At 42.3% G+C, this 25,324-nt stretch overlaps 1 protein-coding gene and 1 non-coding gene across 3 annotated transcripts in view; one reads left to right on the top strand and one right to left on the bottom strand.

Moving 5' to 3' along the window:
- Nucleotides 1-25,324, bottom strand: part of LOC124789736 (proton-coupled amino acid transporter-like protein pathetic) — a 73,572-nt gene that overhangs the window by 8,580 nt on the left and 39,668 nt on the right. For both annotated transcript variants that reach the window (XM_047257188.1, XM_047257187.1), the window contains exons 2-7: nt 20,932-20,996; nt 20,694-20,783; nt 18,426-18,576; nt 7,503-7,627; nt 4,497-4,581; nt 2,786-3,067 (exon numbers count right to left, since the gene is read on the bottom strand). In XM_047257188.1, coding sequence (XP_047113144.1) covers nt 2,786-3,067; nt 4,497-4,581; nt 7,503-7,627; nt 18,426-18,576; nt 20,694-20,783; nt 20,932-20,996 — 798 coding nt within the window. The remainder of the gene's footprint in view (nt 1-2,785; nt 3,068-4,496; nt 4,582-7,502; nt 7,628-18,425; nt 18,577-20,693; nt 20,784-20,931; nt 20,997-25,324) is intronic.
- On the top strand, nt 12,531-12,605 carry Trnas-cga. The gene has a single exon. It is a non-coding gene; the product is annotated as a tRNA-Ser (tRNA).

Raw genomic sequence — 25,324 nt, 5'->3', positions numbered from 1 at the left:
TACTCTGGACAGCAGCTCGTTGTCTGTGTCAAAATATTGTCTTCATAGCCAGCGGTTCATTTGAGCAGAGATGCAGGAGCATCTTCATTGCCCCTGCAGAATGCGGCCGAAAATTGTGGTATAGAACGAACCATATGACAGTTATGTTATGTGGAATGCATAGCTTCAAGCGAAATTTTTCGCCAGGCCCTCATACTTGGCGGGAGACGCTAATTTCTAGCCATCTTTACGTTCTCACTGTGAGCTCATAACTGAAAAGAGCGACATGATGCGATCGACTGGCGTACTAGACATAGTGCCCAACGCATCTGTGCAAAGCTTCATCAGATTTTCACTGTATTTTCCATTTCGCGACCGGTCGTTCCTTACTTTCCGAATAACCCTCGTATTTCGATTATGGCAAAAGGTATAATTGCTCTCGTGATACAGACGAAAAGCTGCACATATTTCGAGCAGTGTGACCCAATCAGCAGACTTCACTTTAAAAAAATAAACATTTTATAAGGCTGTGATGGCGCCGTTTCTATTGTGGCTATAAGAGCTCAACGAAGGGATGGAAAGACGACACCATATAAATAGGAGAGATGAGAGTATTGAGAAGAGTGAATGGTTGTGTAAGAAGGGATCCATTGATGAATAAAGACGTATACTGTTGATAAAGAATACTGAAACAGCAAGTGAAAAAGGATATAAAGGTGACCCATGGAAACTGCTGGTGACATTCCCGAAGGAAAGTGAGGTCAAGCAGACAAGATACTAAGGGTCATAGAGTAAACACTTTTAACTGTTACAGGTTCGTAGGCGTGCAGAGTCGGTGTCATTTTAAATAAAGTAATTTTGGACATTAGAGCGTTTCATCAAAAACTACTAAAACAATTAAACTGCCGACGTTTCGACCAACTTGCTGCGGTTCTCTTCAGGGCGGTTCACTGCTGGATACTGGTGAATGTCTTGTCTTATGTACTATCTGTTTAGGTTATCTGGTGGCTACCGGCATCACACATCTGAGATGTCACTGGACAATATGAAGAGAGGTTGTTATGGAGGGGGTGGCAGTATGAGAGGCTATTGCGTGTGCTGCCCCAGTTCGCTGACGGCCCTCTATAAGGGAAGACCTTCATCAGTTTCCAGCAGTGAACCGCCCTGAAGAGAACCGCAGCAAGACTGTCAAAACGTTGGAAATTTAGTTGCTCAGTTTATACTGATACGGTCCAGTACCCAAAATTATTTCATTTAAAACCGTCCGCCCTGTTACATGGCTGTGAGTGGTACGCCAATCTTCGTACGAGCGCGAGTCCTCGTTGATATACGAAAAATCGAGCAAATTCATCCGCAGTGTGATAATAGCCACGATAGCTCCTTCTGCCATCCTGTCACTTTTCCACATCGATCCATCCTACGGCGCCGATTCCAGACAACGGGCTGGCATATATACACCACTTCATTGCCATGACTTAAATCACTTTTGGGTGCATATGACCTCCTGGTACTAGTTCTGCACCATATAGAGCACTTCAAAGCACAACTACATTCTTTTAAGGGGTGTCTAATACACTAAGACAAAAAAAAAAACGCTCCACGAGGGAATAATACAAATTGGATGTATACACAGACAAAAAAATTATTACAGTTTCAGAGAGGTTAGACGATTTATTCAAGAGAAAGAGCTTCACAAATTGAGCTAGTCAATAATGCGTTAATCCACCTCTGTGCCTTACGTAAATAGTTATACGGCTTGGACGAAGGCGAGCAGCAGAGACTGTCGCTAAAATGTAACCACAGGATGGCTTGCCATGAAGGGCAACAAATCGGGGTGTACAGTATCGTCGATGTACCTCAGTGGTGTAAGTGTGCTGTAGATGACAACCAAGGAGGTCCTACTATGAAAGGAAATTGCACTGCAGACCATTAATCGTGGTTTTTGGGTCGTTTGGGGCTGACAGTCAGGTCTGGGCATTTTCAGAGACTTCTTCGGCCTGGAATCTCATTGAATGGAGTAGAACTGTCTTCAGTGAAGAGTCCTGTTTCGAACTGTGCCCCGACAACTGGCGTAGACGTATTTGGATACGCCCCAGTCAGGATTAGCGTACCATCCTGACAATCGCCCATCATATGGCCCTTCAATCATGAGTAATGGTCTGGGGTACCATTTCTTTTCATAGCCAGACAAGTTTGGTTGTCCCTGCGGCACCTTTACAACACAACGGTAGATTAACGATATTTTACGCCCCATTTTGTTGCCCTTCGTGGGATGACGAGAGTTTCTATTGCTCGTCTTAGCCAAACTCTGCCTTGGCCAGCAAGGTCACTGAATCTCTCCCCAACTGAGAACGTTTGGAGCATTATGGGCAGGGCCCTCCAACCAGATTGGGATTTTGACTATCTAACGCGCCAATTGGGCAGAATTTAGCACGACATGCAGGAGGACATCCAATAGCTCCATCAATAAATGCCAAGCCGAATAACTGCTTACGTAAGGGAAAGAGGCGGACCTACGGTTATTGACTTGCTCAATTTGTGAAACACTTTATGTTGAACAAACCATCCAATTCTTTCTGAAATTATAATAAGTTATTTGTCTGTACACGTACATCACAGCTACCGATTTATTTCTCACTCGGACTATTCCTTCGTGGTGTGTCTTTTTTGTGGTGGTAGGAGGGGGGGGGGTGTATTTTATCTGGTGAGCTTATAGTTACAATAACTCTGCGGAAGGGTGGCGGACATGTTAAAAGGCTATCACGGTCCCAGTATCAGTGAATTGCTACGCGGTATCGAGACTCACCACGCCGATGCCCTCCATGGCGAAGATGACGGTGCTGAAGAAGAGCGGCAGCTGAGAGACGGGCGCGATGAGGTCTCGCTCGCTGGCGCTGGGCACGCCGGACAGCGTGTAGTAGAGCGTGATCACCAGGCTCACCAGCAGCGCCACGTCGGCCGCCACGGACACCGGCACCATGTGCTTCAGCTGGCGCACCAGCACCAGGCCCAGGAACACCGGCAGCATCACCACCATGTACACGCGCACGTCCAGGTCGTTCATCCACGGCACGTAGTAGCCGCATACCTGACAACCACATGTACAAAGTTACTCTCCACCAGTGGGTCCCGTGTGTAATAGTTACGTAACTGATGCTTCGTCCAGCGACCAAGTGGCACCGGTAATCTGTGACAATGTATGAAGGAAAAAATATAGAAAGGTGTGACTCATTGTAGCCAAAAGATAAAACTGTAGCCTGTGGAAACTATCCTGCTACGAGTCGAGTACATTTCGCTTCCCCCAATGTTTTGGCTGTTCTGTTACTTCTTCAATTATCTATGAGATCTGCAACGCAATACAGGAACTGTTACTTCTTAATACAGCACCCCTAGATAAATAAACTGCTAACTTCTGTACAGAACTCTTGTGTGTCTCAGGGACTAAGACGGTTAGTGTAGCACTGCAAAAGTTTGCGGTTCAATTCTCAGTAGGCCCAATAACTTTTTTTGTGTTACTGTGAATGTTTTGTATATGTGAGAAAATAAAATTTTCAGTATGGTTCGGAGTCCACATTAAACCTTACACTGAGGTGACAAAGGTCATGGGGTACGTCCTAACATCATGTCGGACCTCCTTTTCCAAAGCGAAGTGCAGCACCTCGACGTAGCATGGACTCAACAATTCCTAGGATGTCACCTGCAGAAGTACTGAGCCCTGCTGCCTCTATAATCACCAAAAATTGGGAAATTATTGCCAGTGCAGGTTTGGAGTCCAAGCTAAACTTCAGATCCCCACATAACTAGTTAGCTATGCCAGTTACTGATCAGCGAAGGGCAAGAACGTACGACATTTAATATAACCATGTTAGAACGCTTATGTGGTGTACAAAACAAATTTGGGTTAAAGATAGCTTCAGTTTTCGGTACTAATTACACAGTACAAGAAAAGGTTAAGACTGACTATCAACTACACGCTGATGTGGAACGTTTCTAGTGGAATGAATGTATTGCAATGAACAGAAGCAGTCACTAAATGTGCCTGGTACTACCGAGCGACAACGTTTGTACACATTAATAGCACAATATTTAATTGCGAAACATAGCATTTATTTACATAGAGGGTAACTGACCAATCAGATCACAGGTGAGAGAAGACACACACACAGCGGAAGAGGCTCAGCTTTTCGTCATGCAGGGTTTCTGTGTTTCCCCTTTTGTTACCCACATCATCGGTACTATCTATAGTTAGTTATCTGCTCGGAATCCTGAAAGTACTGATGTAGTATTACAAAGAACGAATTTTATACGCCAAGTCCAGGACTCGATGACTTTCAGGAAGGAATAATAAGCACGGACGTTAGAGCTATTAATAAAGTGTAGTTCGGGGCTAAAATGTTTCCTGTAATCTTTGTACACTTTGCAGTTAACGTAACCAAGATCTGACTTTCGATACGTGACTATGCACTGGATCAAAACATCAAAGAATCGCTTCCACATACCAGATTAAATGTTCTTACCTTGTGAAGAGATTCCCCAATGAATACGACGTAGACACAGCATGATCCATAGTAAGTGGACAAGATGGCTAGCACGACAAAATTCCTGTAACAGAGGGCAAGAATATCGTAAGTCTTTGGACAATAAAAGTAATTTCATAATACGATTATTATGCAGTACAGTTATCATTGAGCGTCCTCTGGCTGAAGAACGTATAAAAGTGAACGAGATGTTCTAAAACTTTGACTTATAATATTTGTGCCGTTCTCTGATAAAAAAAAATTCAACGAAACGGCAAAGAAACCAGGAAAACAATCCAGCAAGAACTGAAGATGCATTGTCAGCTGTTAATTGTAACCCTTACGAACTCAAATTCTGGTCTCTCTTTTTGACACGTATGAAACTTTATATGAAATTTGAGAACCCAAGTAGACGAAAGGTAAACCCTTCTGTCACTCTCTGAATGCATGTTGATGAGTTATGGCAGTCTACGTTAAAAACTAGAAAATCAATTTTCTGTGACTTATTAAGGTCCGATCGCAAAAAAAATGCTTTTCTAGGACATTTTAGTATACGTCAGAAAAAGATAAAATCATACAACGAAATAGTGAAGTAAGGCAAAAATTTGTAAATTTTCTGTTTTCAAGCCTGCATGTACATGTATTAATACACTTGTTATAAGACTAAAAGAAACCGATGACGAGGGTACAAATACATCGAAACATGTATGGGAAAACGAAAATGTTTTTTACTCTACGGGTAAACCTGAAATTATTTTCACATTCTAACAAGTCCTTTTTACAGTTAGGCGTGTATCTCAATAAGTGAAGAAAAATGATAAGTGGAAAAAGTAGCTTGTGCATACAGACTGCAGATAGGTGACTATTCTCCCATTCAGGAGATGTGGAGATGTGTGGTTCCTTTTTCACAAGTTTCCAGTCTATGAGATATTGCACAGGTAGACATATTCCAACAGTACATTGCAGAAAGCCGTCCGGTTACTCCGAGCAAGTACCGTTTCCCGTTGCATCTCTTGCTCATTTCGTGCAAAACAGGCATCTATTCGTCAACGAGGACGTAACCGATATCTTCCCGCCATCCTTGTTCAACTCGAGCTGCAACTCCATCTGTAATGATATCGATGTCTATACGTGTGAAGTTTCTTTCCTATTGAAGTCCTCCTTTCTGACTATTTCGATATGTCAAGATGTACCAGGAATAGATTAATATCAATACACTAGCATACACGCCAATGAAGCAACTGATGGTTGTTGTGCGATTTTGTACACATGTGCAAATTCTAAGCTGGATTTTCTTTTACACCTCATATAGACAACAAACCAATTGATTAAATAGAAAAGTAGTGCTCATGTAATCCGCAAATTCGTGGTGCACACGGTTTTTACCCCGACATACGTTGGTGTATTGAAGTGATAACCTGATGAGCCACAGGAATATACACCATTGCTGGGCATAGTACGTGCCCTAGATTCAATGTTTTAACGACAGTTGTCTTTATATTCAATTATTTTTAAAAAGAAAAAGAAGCGTGTCTGACATACTGAAAAAGGCAGAGAGATTGTACAAGACGTGTTTGTTTACAGCATTTGACTAATCTGAAATAATTCGACGCATGCGGTTAACTGATGACGTGAATCTCGGAATGTAAATCTTGTGATGTTTACCACAACGGGAAAACACGACGCATGAGTCACTTACGGAAGACTGAAGGACGGCAAGGCGTAGGTCTCTTCTCGGAACTATGAGCGGAAATCTGTTCTTCAGAAATGGCACGTTGTGATGTTGTGGCCTGACTCACGGTAGTGCAAACGGAAGTGTGAGATCAGCTCGAACTATTGGTCAATGTGGGCAAACGACGTGCGAGGAGGAACGAGGAGCCCAGTAAAATGGTTTATTAGTTTCTGTTTTATTTTGTCTAACGGGTTAGTGACAGAATATTGTGCAATATATTTCAGCAAAGTCAGGACTCAGTTGGAAACGAAACCCTGAGGAATTAGAAATGAGGAACGCATGGATGGTTCTGGGTACGAAACCGAAGGTCAGTCCTACAATCTACATTTAATATTAGGAAATGAGCACTGTTGTCGTTGACAAGCATCTAGTGAAGGCGATTTTCCATTGTCTTACTCCAAACACACAAGAAATATCATTCGTATGTCTACACCACATGTACCACTGCGAGTGTTTATGTACGGTGGTGTGTAATAATCGTCGAATTTAACTTCAGAATCCGTGATTATCATCAACGGTATCACATATCTCCGTGCGTAGCGGCTTGGAAATAGCCCAGGGCATGCGTTCACAGCCTGTCGAATATTAATAGTCAGTTTGTGACCTCTCCTCGAAACGTCGGTGAAATTTTCACGCCTGCTGTGAATTCAACACAACAAGATTACTTTACGCCCCAGAAAAGTAGAGGGCACAGTAAACTTAGCATTGTTCTTGCTGATGTCATTGAAGTCGAAAATGTGTAGGTAATATCTCCAGATTCAAAGTAGTAGCTTAATAAAAATTTACATAAGAGATTATGTGAAATCACTCGAAGAAAACTGAGAAAGGCCGTCAGTTTCCGTAATATTTATTTTTTATTTTTTGCGGGTTGGAACTGCAAACAAATCTCTTGCATAAGACACCTGACAAGCAACTCCTTTCTGAATTTTTCCGTACCAGACATGAGACACCATTCCAGAATCAACGCAATTTTTACTGATGGATTATTTTCCTTTATTAATACGCGATAGTATAAAATGAACATTATGTAATCTTATGAGATTAAATATCAAGGACAGTAATATCTACGGGTTTTCTAAACGACATTTAAGTGTACCGAATAGTATTGTAGACATTTAAGTGTACAGAATATTAGTGTAGTATCCCACAGAAGACCTGTTTCGTTATAGTTACCAGCCGCAGCCTTGTAAATAAAACTGTTGTAATGAAATTTTCTTTCTGCACCAAAAATGTAACACCTATTAGCAGGTGCCAGATGTGTTACTGAAACATACCTGGCGAACTTGGAGTAAGAACGAAGCCGCTCGAAGCACGATGTCTTGAACGCAGCCTCGGCAGTCTCCCCAAAGCCTAGGAAGGGCACTTTGGTCCTCCGGCACAACTCCTGCGAGCACTTCACCTGCAAGCAGAGTGATGACGTAAGCCCCCATACACTGTGGTAGGTAAATACTATAGGTCAAAAATAGGAGACGTTAATGACGTCTAAATTCTGTAAAGGGGTGATATTGTGAGTCTAAATGGTTCCGATGGCTCTGAGCACTATGGGACTTAGCATATGAGTCATCTGTCCCCTAGAAATTAGAACTACTTAAACCTAACTAACCTAAGGACATCACACACATCCATGCCCGAGGCCGGATTCGAACCTGCGACCGTAGCAGTCACGCGGTTCCGGACTGAAGCACCTAGAACCGCTCGGCCACCACGGCCGGCTATTGTGAGTCTCTCGAATCTGAAATAGTATTAACCTAGTAGTCAGTTCGAGTAAGGAACCAGTGTCCGTGCTATTTGGTTCGACACTATGCCAATCCTCAATCTTATTGTACATTAATTATATCTGTTACTGATGAAACGGTACTGATCATATTTGGCCAATATGACAGTATCTTCTCTGATATTTAATGCATGAAACATGTGATAGAAAGTGTCCCGAGTTGCAAATATACAGCCCAAATGAACGTAATAATTAATTTGTCTCACAATGAATACATAAAATAAATATTTAAAAACACATACTCTTACCTATAATCGTTAATGATTATAAGAAACACAAACATACACAGAAATAACAGTGATCTACCTCTTAACAATGGTTTAATATATTTCTTTTTTTTTCAAATTTCAGTATGTCATTGTATGTCATTTAGACTACTTAAATACCCGCTGGTGTACATCGGCATCGATATATTTACAATGTCTGCTGATAATGGCAAAACTATGACAGACGTCTGCCTAATTTACTTATTTATTGTTTATTCGGCCTGACCATATTAGTGCCTTAAGGCCCTCTCTCATACCTTACCAACATTTGCCAAGATAATGTAACATCTTCCTAGTAATAATAATAACAATAAAAATAATAATAATAACGATAATAATAATAATAACGACAGTAATAATAATAATAATAATAACGGGTTTTAATAATGATCATAATAATAATGACAGTAAAGGGAATTTAGAATGACATAGATTAGCTTAGCTCTTTTGAACCCATTTTTAGTACTATCAGAAGCAAAATGGATAAAGGAAAGTATTGAAATTACAATGATGGTGGCTGTTAGAACAGAGTATAATTACAGAACGAGTAGGGGAAAGGTTTGGGAGGGAAGGAAACGAGAGTGAGCTGCACAGAATGTGGGAGAGATGGCTGTTGCGACGGAAGGTGGACCATTAGCCGTCTTTTTCAGTTTGGAAGAATGTAATTTCTCTAATATTTTGAGGAACATTATTCCAAAGTCGGGTTCCTGATACAGAAAATTATTTAGGTACACACTTCTGTCGTATTTTGCTGCTGGTGTGAAATCGCTTTTCCCAGCATAAGAGGCGTATCGCTACTTCCGCTGTTTCCCACCGAAGGGAATGCCCTTAATTATCACCTTGCGAACGTTACAACAATAACTGGAGCATATTATGCAAGTCTTCTGGAACAACAGTACTAAATAATGTGCAAGAAGAGGCCTGGATAGCTAGAGGAAAAATATAAACCTATACAATTAAAGGTCCTTTCACATGGGAAAGTAACGGATTTTAAGAACGAATTGTTGACAAATACACCTCATTAAACAGATTTCGCACTTTTTGACTTCCACCGAACAACCAATACGGCGGATCTTCTAGAATCGTATCCGAAAGGTAGAAGCTTATTACTGGAGAAAGGACAACTGAGGTCTACGTCGAAAATTAGATGTATTTACGTGAAAATGGTAAGGTCTTTTGCAGACAAGCTCAGAATCTTTTACCTACATGTACTTCTACAAACATAATTCCGAGGCAATTGTGTTCTAAATTTATCCAACGGTATTCACTAGAACACGTCACCCTTTCTTCCAAGGAGGCCCGTTTAAATTCGTTGGAGAAATCTTTTTACTTTCGAATGGGTCATATCGATCTCTTACGGTCCTACCAGTGCGCCTCTTTTGATGTCTGTTACCATGCACGCTCGGTAAGGACTCCAAACACTGGAACTACATTCGATAATTGGTCACACTGGCATCTTGTATCCACTTTGGTTTACATAAACCTTCCAAATAATCTTACTTTCGACTTTCCTAATACTAACTTCTCTTCGCTTTTCAGTATTACACCTAAGTACGATGTGTCAAGCTTAAGATGTTCGCTTGTAAGTTTGTAATTGCGATTCTTTCTCTTCCTTGCAGGCATTATACGATACATTTATTGTATTATCGTGTCAGAAGTACAGAAAACATAATCATCTAAAGGAAATCGATCGCTGGCATCATTTTATACATTGGTTGATGAGAAACTGGCCACGTCGAGTGTATTCGTTATCGTCTTCGTCTGGTCTCTCATGGTGCATGCGGCTGTAGATGAAGAACACTGTAATATATGGCGCGGGATTAGCCGAGCGGTCTAATGGGGCCTCAGTCATGAGCTCTGCAGATGGTCGAGTCCTCCCTCAGGCATGGATGTGTGTGTGTGTTTGTCCTTAGGATAATTTAGGTTAAGTGGTGTGTAGGCTTAGGGACTGATGACCTTAGCAACTAAGTCCCATAAGATTTCAAACACTTTTTTTTGCAATATATGGTTGTTAGTCTGCACAGCACCACACTTGCAAAAAACGCCATTTCTGCAGGTTGATCTCGTGTTAATAGAGAGTGGTCTGTTGAGGGCCTACCATGTTGCTCCACTTCTCTGAATGACCAGGAAGGAGCTCTTCTTCCGGAACCATCAAGTTCACCAAATGGTGTCATTTCCCCTGCCACTTTGAGATCCTTGTTCGCTGTGGTCTTCCTTTAAGAACTTCAGTAAGTGGAAAGGAGCTTTTCCTTGATTTCAGCCAAGGACGTGCTGGCTGACCGCCATATAAAGGATGGATTTCAGGAGGGGCTATACCAGCAAGACAGTGCAGTTTATCTACAGATGTAGGTCTTGAACAACCCATAATAATGCGACAGGTCTCATTAAGTACCATAGGCCTATGTATGTCGCTGGCATGCCGAACATGCTTATTCAGCACTGGAGTAACACAAAGCTAGCGATCAAGAAATCATCAATTTGATGACAGAAGAACTGCAGAGGGAGACCAAAAACTGACTACAGTAAGCAAGATTAAAAGAATGTAAGCAGCAATAGTAATGTAGAGACGAAACGGCTTAGAAGGCGTGGAGAGCTGCATCAGATCAGTCTTCGGACTGAAGACCACAACAACCAGCACCGTATTATCTTAAGTGTATCCTATTGTATAGAGAGCTGCCATTCATTACACAAAGCGGAAATTTTATTTAAGCGTTTCTGCATTTATTTACTATCGTACGTTTATAAGGGAAACACGTATCAATTATTTTGGCAATGCACTGTACCTTAAGTGACCTATGCACATCGCCCTACCGTTATACCACTGCTGGTAATCCTTTTTTAATGAGCCGTAACTTATGGCGTCATGGCAGGTAAGAGAACGTTAAGCGAAGATGGCGCAGGCAAGGACTAAATGCCAAGGCTACGGCTCGCGAGCAGACGTCGAGGTGTATCCTTTGTTTGTGCTCAGAGCGCAGAACGCCGTCACACACCTGGCCGCGGGCCTCCAACCACGTTCTTTTCCAGGAAATGTGGAGGATATCCTCAGCAACGTCAGTTCCTCCTCCTGGTAAAAGGCCATTTTAAAACATTCATAGCAAACCGTCTGTCCATTTCCTTCGGGCACATTTCTGTTTTTTCCCATCAACTTTCTCCGCACACTCATCTAAAAGTCTCTTAAGATTACCTACTACTATCTGTACACGTGTCATTAGACTACGAAAACTGAATCATGACAGGAGATTCTTTGACAGCTGTTACATGAAAGTGGCATTAAAGGAAAACTGCATTAAAAATGGATGAAACAATTTCGAAACTTTAAAGGATTGGATTGGAGTTCTTTTGCAGACGTCATCCTCACCTTCCTAACGTCGTCACCAAAAATATTCTAACCGAAACTAAAACACCACATACAGTAGCCACTAATATCTGACGGGCACTAACACTACCACGAAATTTTCATCGTCTGTTCTTGAATGTTTGCAGTGTAGCGAAAAGAACACGTCGTGTCCAGCGGTGCCTTAACCAATAATTATATCCTTAACTTTGTTGCCGAGCTGTCTTTATTTTTATGTGGAGTGTGATTCTGCTTGAAATATAAACGTCACATTCCACCTGGATCTAGATATTCAGCAACGGTGGTTCTACTTCGATATCGTCTTTGATCACTGCGCCCGACGCTGACTATAGCATTAGAGAGTGTGCTGCTGTCGATGACCATAATAGCAAAAGTTTTAACACGAAATCTAACGAATCAGCTTTTTAAATTGATAAGAGGATACACAACGGTATCGGTACTGAAACAAACTGAATTACTTTCCTAGTAGCGTGTAGCACAGCCTTTTTGCATGACGATGGTAGAGACGCGTCATGCCACGAACCCCATTACACACTAAACAGACTTGGGATGAGCCATGATGTGATTGCTCTTGCCCGTAAATCGGATGTGTGAATCGCATACAAAGTGCGCATGTATTCTCACATGGCGGCTCAGACGTATTGTGTGTGGTTAATGGTGTAAGGGGACCTGGGAGCCATACAAAAATCATATTCCCCAAACCGTTCTGACAAAACTGAGAAACAAAACGAAGTGTGAAACTTCCTGGCAGATTAAAACTGTGTGCCGGACCGAGACTCGAACTCGGGACTTCTGCCTTTCGCGGGCAAGTGCTCTACCGCTCTCGCAGGAGAGCTTCTGTGAAGTTTGGAAGGTAGGAGACGAGGTACTGGCGGAATTAAAGCTGTGAGGGCGGGGCGTGAGTCGTGCTTGGGTAGCTCAGTCGGTAGAGCATTTGCCCGCGAAAGGCAAAGGTCCCGAGTTCGAGTCTCGGTCCGACACACAGTTTTAATCTGCCACGAAGTTTCATATCAGCGCACACTCCGCTGTAGAGTGAAAATTTCATTCTAAAAACGAAGTGTGTTATCTTACCGACGGTATAAGGTGCTTGTGGGCTTCATCCCATATAAATACTCCACACACTAGAATACCTCTATCAGTTGTCTGAAAGATGTTCCGTTGGCAAGCAGGACCACAGCGAACAAGCGGTAGATTCACATGTCATTCACCTATGTTGGGCATTAGTGCATGTACTAGAAGTCCCATTTCTGTCCGATGTAAACATCCTCCAAATGAAAGTAGTTTTGCAATCACCCGGAAATATGCCACTTTATTCGGCGGAACATATCGCATTACGACGGTTTTCAGGTGTTCGTACCCTGCCATTGGTGTGCACCAACCAGTATTGCGACGCATCTCTATCGACGGTTCTTTTTTTCATGTTTCGGGCACGTACTGGTGTTGTTGCGCCCATGCTAAAATCTGTGCCGACTGAAGTGTAGTGAGCATAGGTTCAGGTGTGGGGCAGTGGATCTTGTACACTTATAAAAGTAGCTAAGACGTGTTTGTATGACAGATCATCTAATGCAGATGTGCAGCAATGGCCTAATGACTGTTCTGCCGCACTGTAGCTTTCTTATTGGTTCTTACTATCCTCGAATATTGACTGCCATCTCTGGCGTCATAGCGTTGCTGTACTCAGGATTTCACTCTTGTTCCGGCGGTGTTCCACGAACCGATGTAATCGCTCTACACACTTGACAGTGTGGTAGTGAGGTAACCAGTGCCTGCACTGTTTTGGAGATGAACTATTCCATGCATCCGGAATGACCAATGTGACATCGATCAGATGGAAATATACCATGCATATCATCCATTTTTTGGTCAGCTGTCACACTGACAGCGAGTACATTGCCTGCCACGCGGCTTACCGAACTATTCCTCATGTCGTATCGAAAGGATCCCTCTTTCTTCATCACAGCTGTCATCTCTGATTCAACTGGTCATGAGTTTACACCTTTACTCCTAAGAACTGTTGCAGTATTCGTCTAATCTCCTCTCACTTTGCGTGGGGCGAGTACAAGACCAAATCTAGGGTTTTAACAGAGGGTGGCTCTGGATACTGCAGAGGCACAGAGAGACTTTAGATTTAGTGCAGTACGGGACACGCTGCATTTCTGCATCTGTTTGCTGGCGTTTTAACTGAGCACCACTACTATGTTGCTGTGTTTACAGTTCGATGTAAATATGGATTGCTCTGTCGTTTTCCCGTATCGTGTCGTCAAGATCCGAGTACCTCAAGACTTAATTATTTTCGCCACGGAATTATACGCAATCGTGCGGGCACCGGAACGGAAGTTTTGCGAGTGCTGAATACCTCGTCTTTTCCGATTCGCTAAGTGCCCATCTTCTCTCCAACGCTTGTGCCCAGCAGATAAATCCATAATATCCAGGAAGCCCTCCTCCATCTACAAAGGTAGGGGAAGGAGTTGTTCTTTCGCTGGAAGCCTGAGCACCTGGGCATTAAGGGGAACTAAATGCCGGATGTAGCAGCCTAGGAGGCATGCCGTGATCCTCGGATACTAGAGTGTGCCATCCCCCTGCAAGCTATTGCTATTGAGGTTCAGATTAATGTGCATATTGGAAGAGGAGTGGCGGAAGTGTCAGACAATAAGCTACGTGTAGTGAAGTCCACAACGTGGCCGTGGCGTTTCTCCTTCTAGCCACGCAGGGGGCATGAAGTCCTACTCACTTGCCTTCGCATAGCATGCCTTCTTGCTCCGTCTTCCTTGTAACTTGCAGATCACGGTACGCCGCATTGTAGTAGACTGTATTTTGTATTCAGGCAAGAGGGCATCAGCTCATTTGTCCACCACTTTGTCCTCTATTTAAAGGACAATGACATAAATGTTGTATGTATTTCGAATTTTTGTGCAATGCCCGACTTGTTTCCTAAAATTTAGGGCTACACTTTTAATGTGTTATCAGGATGGCTGGCTCAATCTTTTCCTTGTAATTGAACAGCCAGCCATATAATCTCGTGAATCCATTTTACTTTCCTCTGGTCTTATTTGATTTTAATTAACAGTTTTAGAACATCTGACCATTTTTAATGTGAACTAGTGTGAGTGTTCGGAGGATCATAGGTGAGATTGAGAGAGAGTGCGATTTTATCTCAGATCGCTTTTGATTTCTGTTACCGCATTCGTCTCTACTAATATTCGTAATGGCGCTATTAGTTGTCGAGCGTCCCTAACGGCGCCCCCTTCTATCCCCACCACCCAACCCCCTCCCCCGCCAATCCTGCTCACCGCAAAACACGCCCCCTCCCCCCCGCAACCCCCTACCCCAACCACACACACACACACACACACACACACACACTTATGCACATTGTATCGTTAAAACTTAAAGAGGTTTGGTTGATTCCACTTGGTATACCGAAATATGTTTATCACACTCCAAGAGACGTAACATGGCTCACAAATCCCCAGGTTACTTAACGCTAGTGGCTATATAGGCGCCTCATACCAAAGCACTAAAAATACATCACCTGATAATCTTTGAAATCTTGCCTTTAGTGTTTATATTCACCCTGTAGCTTAACTGTATGTAGGTCCTGGGTCTGAAGAAATGCAGCTGTTTATGTCGTCTGGGTAAAAAATCTATGAAATATCTACCAATTCTATATTTGCCTGAGACCTAAGTTTACTGATTCGTCGGTTATTTATGACAAGACAGATTTTTTTTCCTATTCTTATCATCGTTCTCCAACATGTCAATTATAGGACGTTCAACAGCAAACTTCCGCATTTTCAGAGTAATGATACTAGAACAATAAGTGTTAATTAATGTCGAATTTAAAAAAAAAAAAGATTTATATTTACGAAGGTTTCTTCCAATGTTTCACTAGTAGCATTATTTCTCATAGAGTTTGAATAGTCATTTTCACCCCTTTTAACGTTTCTTGGGCTTGTCTCTTTTGATTTCGTTGTGTACTAAAATGATCTGGATGTATTGTGTGAAATATTTATTAAAGGACTATTTACTTGGGAATGCATACAGTTCAATGTTTTGGGTGATAAATGCAGACTGTTAAGTGTTCTTTTATGCTCTAGTTAAGTAGAGTTTTGAAGAAAATTACGTGTGCAGCCTTTTATTCGTTGTGGTCCAAATTTCTGCAGCTAGCTCGAATTTCAAGGAAATATCACCCGGCTATGAGCACAAGGTTGTACAGATGGTATCTCGCTGCATGACTTAACACGAATCCTCTGTTGCGCTCAGTGTAAGGGCGTGTTCTGCATTTGGCTGACAATATTAACACAGAATATTAGAGTTAATGGAAGAAGGCTTACCAACTTGAGATTAGCTGATGATATTGCCTTACTGGCCAAAGACTTCGCAGAGCTCCAAAACTTAGTTACAGATCTTGCATTGGAATGTCAGCTGGTTGGCTGGAACATGAACCTTTCCAAAACAAAAGTAATATCCAACAAATGGGTCGCAGCTGGAGATGTGAAAGTCAAGGACAGTCTACTAGAAGAGGTCAGTGAATATGTCTACCTTGGCCAGATTATAAATATGAAGGGAGACATAAGGTCAGAAATCTATCGACGCATCAAGGTTGGCTGGCAAGCATTTGGGAAGAATTCAAAAGTATTCAGATCAATAATGCCAGTAAATCTGAAGAAAGCAGTATTTGATCAATGCATTCTTCCTGTGATGACGTATGGTTGCGAGACATGGACACTGAACTCATTTACAAAAGGGAAACTTAGGACAGCACAGAGAGCCATGCAGAGATCAATGCTGGGCTATACAAGAAAGGACAGGAAAAGGGCAGATGACATCCGGTCTGTGACGAAGGTTAATGACATGTTAGAGAGAGTAGGTTCCTTGAAATGGCAGTGGGCTGGCCACGTCGCAAGAAGAAAAGACAACAGATGGACGAAGCTAGTACTGGAATGGAGTCCAAGAGAGCACCGGAGACCTAGAGGAAGACCACCAGACAGATGGGACAAAGACATCAAGAAGATCGCTAGCAACACCTGGCAGAGAACTGCCCAAGACCGTCCCACATGGAGAAGACTTCTGAACGCCTACTTGAATCCACGACTCGAAGAGGCCACACCCTCTATTGATTGAATTGGCTGATGGTGATGATGATGATGATGATGATGATGATGATTAACACAGGTCTAATGGAAAGAATGCCCTCTTAATTCCGTTAAAACAACTATTACGATCGTGTACGTTTGTAAAACTAAATAAGAGCGTTATGACTTCATAAATGATAATAAAACTATGCAACGCCAGATCAACAACTTCAAGCAGGTGCTCGACCTTTGATGGTCCTCTTGTATTTAACGGAACTTGAAAGGCAACAATCATTTACTGGAAAAATGGCTAGTCACACCTTAATTCAGAATCATAACATGTTGCAGATGTCTCCTCACTGGATGAGTTGTTTGTTTTGTTGTAAGTCCTTGAGAACGCACTGTAATATTTAAGCCAAACTCACAATATGACTTGATGACAGGCAGCACTGTTTTATGTAATCGATGTGTTAAAAGCTAATATACGACTGAGACTCCAAAAGAAATCTATTCGCGACTGAGCTTTCGTAAACATCTCAACAAAATCCGTAACAATAAAGTAGAAAATAAGAAAAACAAAAGTTCGAGTTTAACATCCCAGAGTGTGGAGGTCAGGTGGACTTCGGTCCAGAAGGAACTCGGCTGTGGCCTAGCATAATTCCAGGATTAGCCTTGCTCAGAAAAACCATGAAAACCAACCAAAATTGCAGACGTAGATCTCAATTCCACTCTTCTCAAATACTTCCTCTTAACAATCGCGCCACTTCGCATTGTGCGGCAGAGAAGAAACAGGAATAAAAGTAAAATGCATGGACTGCCAACTAAAATGGCTGAGAAAAATCTTGTCAAGAATTCAAGGCAACCACACAGGAATGGTAAGATAGTTTGATATAGTTGCAGAAAAGTCATGCGTAGAAAATCAAAGACAGCATGGCGAAAAGACGAGCGTATGTAGTGAGGGTGCAAAAATTTGATGGATTCGAGCTGTTCGCCAGACACTGAAATGGAGGAGCATACTAAGCCTGAGAGCAGAGAAGAGCAGCAAAGCGACTGGTGCCAATTACGTAATGGTCGTACAAATTTGGGTACTGATTTTCGTTTGAAGGAGATTTAAACTACGCTTCTTCGGCTTGAAACAGATGATCATGCACAAAAAGTATAATTTTACGGTACTATGGCCATTTGCCTCGCTATTATTCCAACAAACAGATTAAACAAGTAGAGCTCAAAGTTTGCAGTTATTCCCTTAATTCACAAATTTAGGTTGACAAACAGCACTTGAATGTAGAGATGAATAATAACTGAACATCCCTTCGAAAGGAACTTTAAAACAGAGCGGCCCATAGTGAACAAGGCTGAGGTATGTATGGGCAGTGGCCTTATTGAAGGAGCTGTCCAGCCTTCGCCTGAATAATTCAGGAAAATCGCTGGATGGGTGGACCCTGCTCCTGATGAACAAATGGCCAATATGCAAAACGCCGCGTGTACTCGACAATGAGCTCAGTGCAGCGAACGCACGGCTCAGGAACCAGCTGCAGTGGTCTTGTTTAGGGAGGCATTCCAGCATTAACGAGAAGTAACGTTGCTTAAAAATTTGCCAAAACAAGTTTTTTAGAGGATAGAACCCTTAGAATAGCGCAATAACTGCACATTTGGTGCCACCGACATCCAGTACCTACCAGACGACGCATGGACGCCCCCTGTGACGTCGTGTCTGAAAGTCTTACCAGTATCTGGACGGTGTGCGTGCAGATGAGCCCGACGAAGAGGGTCGCGACCATCCCGAAGGCGAGCCCCGCATTCCGGAAGGCGTTCGGCATGGCCAGGATGCCGCTGCCCAGGCTGCTCTTGAGCAGGTGCGCCAGCGCGCCCACGTCGCTGCAACACAGGAAGACAAAGACGATGACGTCAGCTGGCCACCTCACGTTTCGTCATGTGCCCCGCGCGAGAGCTGCTTCGGAGAATCCCTCAGTACCGGTTTTATGACGGCTCTGGTAAAAATTCACAGCTTTGATCTATCTTTACTATTTGGCGTCTGCAGCGCGCTTATTCCGTGCTGTGAGAGAAGCTTTTGCGGCAAACATTGCTGAGGTAGTTAAATATAATCGGAATTACCATTCAGACGTCTGGGGGAACAAAATAAAACCCTGCAAAAGAACCCTGGGAGTTTATTCACCAAGTCTCCGTATATAACATCCTTTTGTATCTACAGTACTATTTCAGCAATTTAGTTGGGAGGTATGTGATCAAGTACTTTAGGTGCACATTGAAAGGTTAGGGGATGATAAATTTTAAGGAAAGCAAGGATGTCATGCGGTGGAGAAGTAATGCGATAGCGTAACATAAAAAAGGAGGAGAACGAGAGTTTAACGTCACGTCCACATTAAGGTCTTTATAGACGGAGCATAAACTTTAATTGTTTCAAGGATGGGGAAGGAAAATGACCAGCCCAGCATTTTCCCGGAGAGATTTACGGTAATGGCAGAAACTCTAGACCAGGATGGTCGGACGCCGACCATCGTACACCAGAATCGAATCGCTTGTGCTGACCAGTGTACCACCTTGCTCGGTATCAGCAACTAAAAGTTTTGTTAGTATGTGTTCCCGGCGTGTACAGATGACGAAAAGTTCTCGTGTCTCCTGCCGTGTGGCAGTGTTGGAAAGAAGCGACGACTCAGCAAGTGTCGTACTATCATCTTCTGGCGACTTCGCCATGATACGACGAGTATGGTTATCACTGAAACGTCGCGACCGTTAAATACTTCCACTCGAATGGCGGCCCCAAGAGCTTTGAATCAATCTTAAAATTTGTTGAGGACATTAACGGGTATTTAAGGTCTATGTTTGGTCATTTTATGGTGACAGAAACCAGTCATTAATGGACTAGGAAGGGTGGCCGCCCGCGAACATCGGCTGCCGTTTGCCTCAGGAGAAGGCGAGTCGCCGGAGTCCAACTGAAAGATCAGCACCAGAATCTTGAGCAATACAAAATTATTATTAGCGATTTCACGTCGCCAAACCTTTGCAACCGATCATCAGGCACTTACAAAGTTTTTCTTTCCCTTTTTTCCTTTTACATTTGTGAAAACTGTTAAACGTACAACAACGGTCTGAAATGTCTACTATAAAGGGTGTCATCAAAATGTTACCGTTCGAAGGCCGTGTAGTCTAGAATCGGTAGGCGAATCAGGCAAAATCGCCGTAAGCATTGAGGCAATAATGCCACCGACGCACCAATACCCGTTTGGTAAAAAACCGTGTGCTGCTGCTTTGAGAGGTCTGTAACCGCCTGATGCACATCCTCGTCCGACAGCCCTTCAAGGGACAGATGGCGTGATAGTCGCATGGGGAGAGATCAGGACTACAGAGTGCTTGCCAAGAATGTCTCCCAGTTGAGTTGGCATAACTTCTGTATAACGACATTTGCGATACGGGAGCGTACGCCATCAAGAAGCAGCAGCACCCCTTGGCACACCATTCCGCAAGGGCGGATTCTGACGGATTTGCTGCCCCACACGCATTCTTCATTCTCCGATGGATGTCTACCAGTGTCTATCTTTCGGGAGCCAAGAAAAGAATATCAGCTCGTTGGTAGTAACTTCGCCATAGTTCACATTCCCGCATTTATAACATGCACATCGGAAAGACATGAATGCCATATTAATCCGTTGCCTACACGTCGGTGCTTGTATACACGCAGCGGAGTCACGCTGCGTTGCATGTACGCTGCAGAACCACCGTGAAACAGGAACTCTTTGATAGCACCTTATAAAACTAACAGTGTAAGGGAGTGAACATGAGCAGCAAACCTGAAAGCGGTTTGGTGAAATGAGTTTTGTTTTCGTAACTGCGTTTCCAGTTCCTGTTAAGTTTCTATCCATTTACCATAGGTAATATGTAGACTTGGCATTTCTTTTGTTCAAATAGTGAGTTTGTATTGTATATCCGCTAACGGCCTACAATCTTACAAACAGATGGAAAGATTGTCTACTTACGAGTAGGCATTGTCGAGATTTCTTTCGGCGAAAGGATCGTACTCGTCGCCGAAGCTCTTTTCCTTCTTCTTGTCTTCTGCGAGTTTGGCTCTGAAAAATAGAAATGCTACTTAAGTAATTTGGTTCAGTGCGTGGAATTGCAAGTAACTACATTCAGTGAATACATATATTTCATTTCCTAGAATAGCTATGCTTAATTTATTAGACTGCAGTGGAAACGAAAAGGATTGTAGCTTACGTAGAAGAAACGGTGCTGATTGTGATAATGGAATCACCCAGGGGTACTTTCCTTTCCACTGTCATCTGCAAAAATGAAACATAATTTGGTTAGCAATTCTAAAGGATAACTGTGAAAGTAGAACAAATGTATCAGCCGAAAGGTTTATTTCTCTAATCACTGAGCGTCGCGCAGTACTGCAGCACTCCAAGACAAGATTACATTAAATCGTACAAAATTCATAATAGAAGGTTACATATCATTCACACCATCTCTAACGCGGTCTTCTGGTCCAAGTACACCTGAAAATGCCAAAACGGTACCTGTTTAATCGCAATTTTTCCGAGATGTAGCACGACATTCCACATTGATAATCGTGTAGAGCGTGGGGTTTTTGGGTCACCATCTCTCGGTATCACCGAATTATCTCGATTTATTCGTACGTCATAATAATTAGATCGTTAACTTTTGGGTACAGCTTGACAATCTTTATTATATAATGCAGCACAGCACATACGCCGTTTGCTTCTGACGTATGGAACCAAATTAGGTACCACTCCAATCTGCGTGGTTCTCTGGCCAGACTAGCAATAATTGGATTCGTTCTGTGGTTTACCTTATTTCCCCAACATGGAAACGGAGATTAGACATTTAAGATATTTCCAGTTAAGATCCTGAATCACAAAGTATACAAGCGCGCCATGTACATAAATGTCCAAATCGAGGATGACTGAATGTCCATCATGTACAAATCCTGCAACACAAAGAACAAGTAAAAAAAAGTAAGGTCTTAAGTTTGGAGATATTTTTCTGGCTTACAGTAAACAGCATATTTCCCACTGTAGAAGGGCATACCAACGCCTTGCTACGTCTCAGAAAGGAGTTCACACCTTCCCACTAAGATAGGACAGCGTCATATCCGAGTACATATTTCTTTTGGACCGACTTATATGGGTGTTCTTAATATTTGACATTGTGAGGTGGGTATCCTTCTTCTCTCCTGAACAATAGTCTCTCTTGAGCAATAGCACAATGAGTGCCTGACCTGTGATGTGTTGTCGTACATTATTATTGACGAACTCCCGAACAAAAGAGTGGTAAGGAATAGCACACTGTTCATACAGACAGTTTACTCCCCTATAATAGCGCCAAGACGCCATCCGAGCTTTACAATGTCATCAAGAGTAAGAATCATTATCAGCAATGTCATTGGCCTCATTCCATTTTATCCCTTGGTACACACTAACAATGTAGTAATCTGGATTTGTATGTTAGTAGTGTTTCTCACTGTCGGAGAACTTCTGATGATGGAAATTTCTTCATCTTTCTGGATCCATCTGACTAATGACTCTCAATTTCCTTAGTTACAAAAACTGCCAGGAAGTTTTACAAAAACTGTGTATCGTTTCATTGCCAGATGAATGGGGAAGTGCCCTGTTATAGAAGTTCTTTTCCAAACAGTGTAATTATAAATCCGAAATTTTCTTAGTGCTTGGAGTAACCGTAATTGTCTTAATCAATAAGTGGGACACTGAATGGAGATGATCCGAAGAATGACACAGTCTGTTCAACCTCCGTCGCTTTATACGTTTCCTGGCTGGCAACGTGCAATAAAGAAGGGAGAAAGAAAGTAAACTGAAAAGGGAAGTATAATTTACCCTGAAATAACAGAATACGTACCTACATCCATTTGTTCTTGTGATTTGAGACGAAAGCATTTAGTCTGAGCTTTCAGAAACCAATATGTCCGTATTTTGCCCATGAATTGTTCCTATACATATCATATTGCTACCCCTTGTTCCTCTTCATTCACTCAGTAAGGTAAGGGAGAGAATCTCGAAATCACTGATAGCCTGTCCAGAATACCAGAATGCGTCTGCTAATCTAGAGAACGAATTAGATAGCTATTGCTCATTTCCCGGTCCCGCAAGTTTTGGTTTTGACCATTTAGTTCTGCTTCTTATCTCGATTGTCTTGCGAAAGTGTAGTTCCGTCATAGGTGTCATGTGATCTGCAGAAATGAAAAACAATTGCAAATTTTTGATTTGTTGCGTAACTACAACTGTGTCACTATCAGCTCAGTTTGTAGAAGTAGGATACTTACTTTGCTATCAGTGGAATGTGTATTACCTACAAATCTGGTGACAAACTCTGTACGTTACTCAGCATTCTTACTTTAATTGCATTATCAACGTCCCAATATTGTTCGTCTCCCTCCATTGCCCTCTTCATTTCACGCGGCGATCACAGCTGTGTGCACAATGGTGGAAGTGTACGTTATCTGCCTTGTTTGGTCAACACTCTGGACTTTATCGGAAGCTTGCTACGAGTTCTGTTGGGTTCTTTGACAGCATTCCTTTGAACACGCAGGTAAATATAACCTTCAGGGAACTATATAGCCAGCTTCTTAACTATTTCCGAATATTCTCGACCGAGACGGCGTTTAAGAGTTACAGGAAGGAAATTCATGACAAAATTTTAACCAGACCACACACGCGATGAGTTATTTTTCGGAGACTTAGCTCCCTTGTTTTAATGCAACCACAAGAAACCTTTTATTAGTAACAAGAATATGTTAAATGAATATAGTTTCGTTCCACTAAATCATGAACATTTTGTGACAATACGTTTGCAACCTCGCTTCGTACCCCTTTCTGGTCTTTCTGTTTCACTTTCTGCTGATCACTCCCACAAATTCACTTTCTTCTGGCTGAAGGTGCAAGAATGAGTTCTCTATCATACACGTTGTTATTTAGCGTGACTAGGTATACATTGTTTAACAGTCTCGTGGTTCATATCGAATCAAGAAATGAAAATTACATGCAGCTTACATAGACAAATCAAACCATTTGTATCTTCTGACACGGTTAACGTGATACGACATGAGTGCTTCCAGCCTGTAATACCATTGTGTACCGACGTTTATAAGACCAAAGGTACACACTTTTTGATTAGGATGAAGGAAGCTATCTCCTGTGAGAACTTTGTACACGAATATCATGATAATTACCTGGGGGTGGTCTTGTGAAAACCAGAAAAACAGATAACGTGTGTTTGCTGCCTATCTATGAACGATGTACCGCGCGACTGCTACGGTCGCAGGTTCGAATCCTGCCTCGGGCATGGATGTGTGTGATGTCCTTCGGTTAGTTAGGTTTAAGTAGTTCTAAGTTCTAGGGGACTGATGACCACAGATGTTAAGTCCCATAGTGCTCAGAACCATTTGAACCATTTTTTATGAACGATGTCTTTTGGAAAACAAATAAGGCACTGGCTTTCGATGAGGTGGCGAGAACAGTAAATAATGAAATCAGACAGTGGTCGAATACGCAAGTGACATCACCTTCTCATTTGGTTTGCGTAGAGCTTCTAAGGAAATGACTGCTAATTATGAAATTCGCGCAGTGGAGGCAACATTCTCTAACACTGTGGTATGCATAAAAAATTATCTAGTGTCAGCGTTGATTCAATTATTAGACAGTCAATGTACCATGATTTTGCTGATGCAATGAGAGTATTATCGCATTGCACTCCACCTTAGTTTGGTATGATTGTTCGCATCTTCCATCATAACAGACAGCTTCTTAGGAATATGAAGAAATTATTTTTTTCTCTGTGTTTTTTTTCCTTATTATTTGTATCATCTCTCTCCTGTTAAAGATTGTGAAGTTTCGTTAACATGATCAACTTCCCCTCTGTACATGTTTGCGTCGTCTTCCGGCGTATTTACTTCTGCACAATAAGTATTTAAAGTAACAGCTCATCTCATGATGCATTCTGTTCTGTTGTTTCTTGAAACTACTTCAAATATTGGTACGCCAGCAACCCCACAACCGTTCCCATTCCAAATCTCTACGTTCCTAAGCTCACGCTCCGTCTGTAATAACCTCGGTATTGGCGGAACATTGATGTTCAGTTTTTCAGTACTGGAATTTCCAACATCGCTCTTATATGGGTTCAGGACTATTATATCTGGCCCAAACTGTCGCAATGGGAGACACGTCGATGGCATAAATAAATAACTATATAGTCGTGACGTATTTACTCTGTCGCCAGCGATTAAGCAGGTGGTAGTAGATCACCTACAATTGAGGGAAAGCAAGGACGGAAAGGCCTATCCTAGTATTAACAGAACAAATTAACGTTTTCCATTTTCGTCGAAGACATTTTGTGCATTTTCACTCAAGGATCCATATGTCTGTTTACTTGCTTCGCGAAGAGACGTAACTGTCACACCAGCTTACGACTTCGTTGCGCACACTGCTTAAATGTACATCAAGACGCTGTGCTGAAAAGAGATCAGCGTGCAACCACAATTGCAGAGGAATCTCATCAGAACACTTGGAACCGCGTACAGCTACAAGAAGTCATCAGCTCTTCCGCATTACGTCACTGCGAGAACCTGTTCCAACAG

This window comes from Schistocerca piceifrons, chromosome 3 (assembly GCF_021461385.2).
Source record: "Schistocerca piceifrons isolate TAMUIC-IGC-003096 chromosome 3, iqSchPice1.1, whole genome shotgun sequence".
Lineage (NCBI taxonomy): Eukaryota > Metazoa > Arthropoda > Insecta > Orthoptera > Acrididae > Schistocerca > Schistocerca piceifrons.
This window is presented reverse-complemented; position numbering and strand designations above follow the sequence as displayed.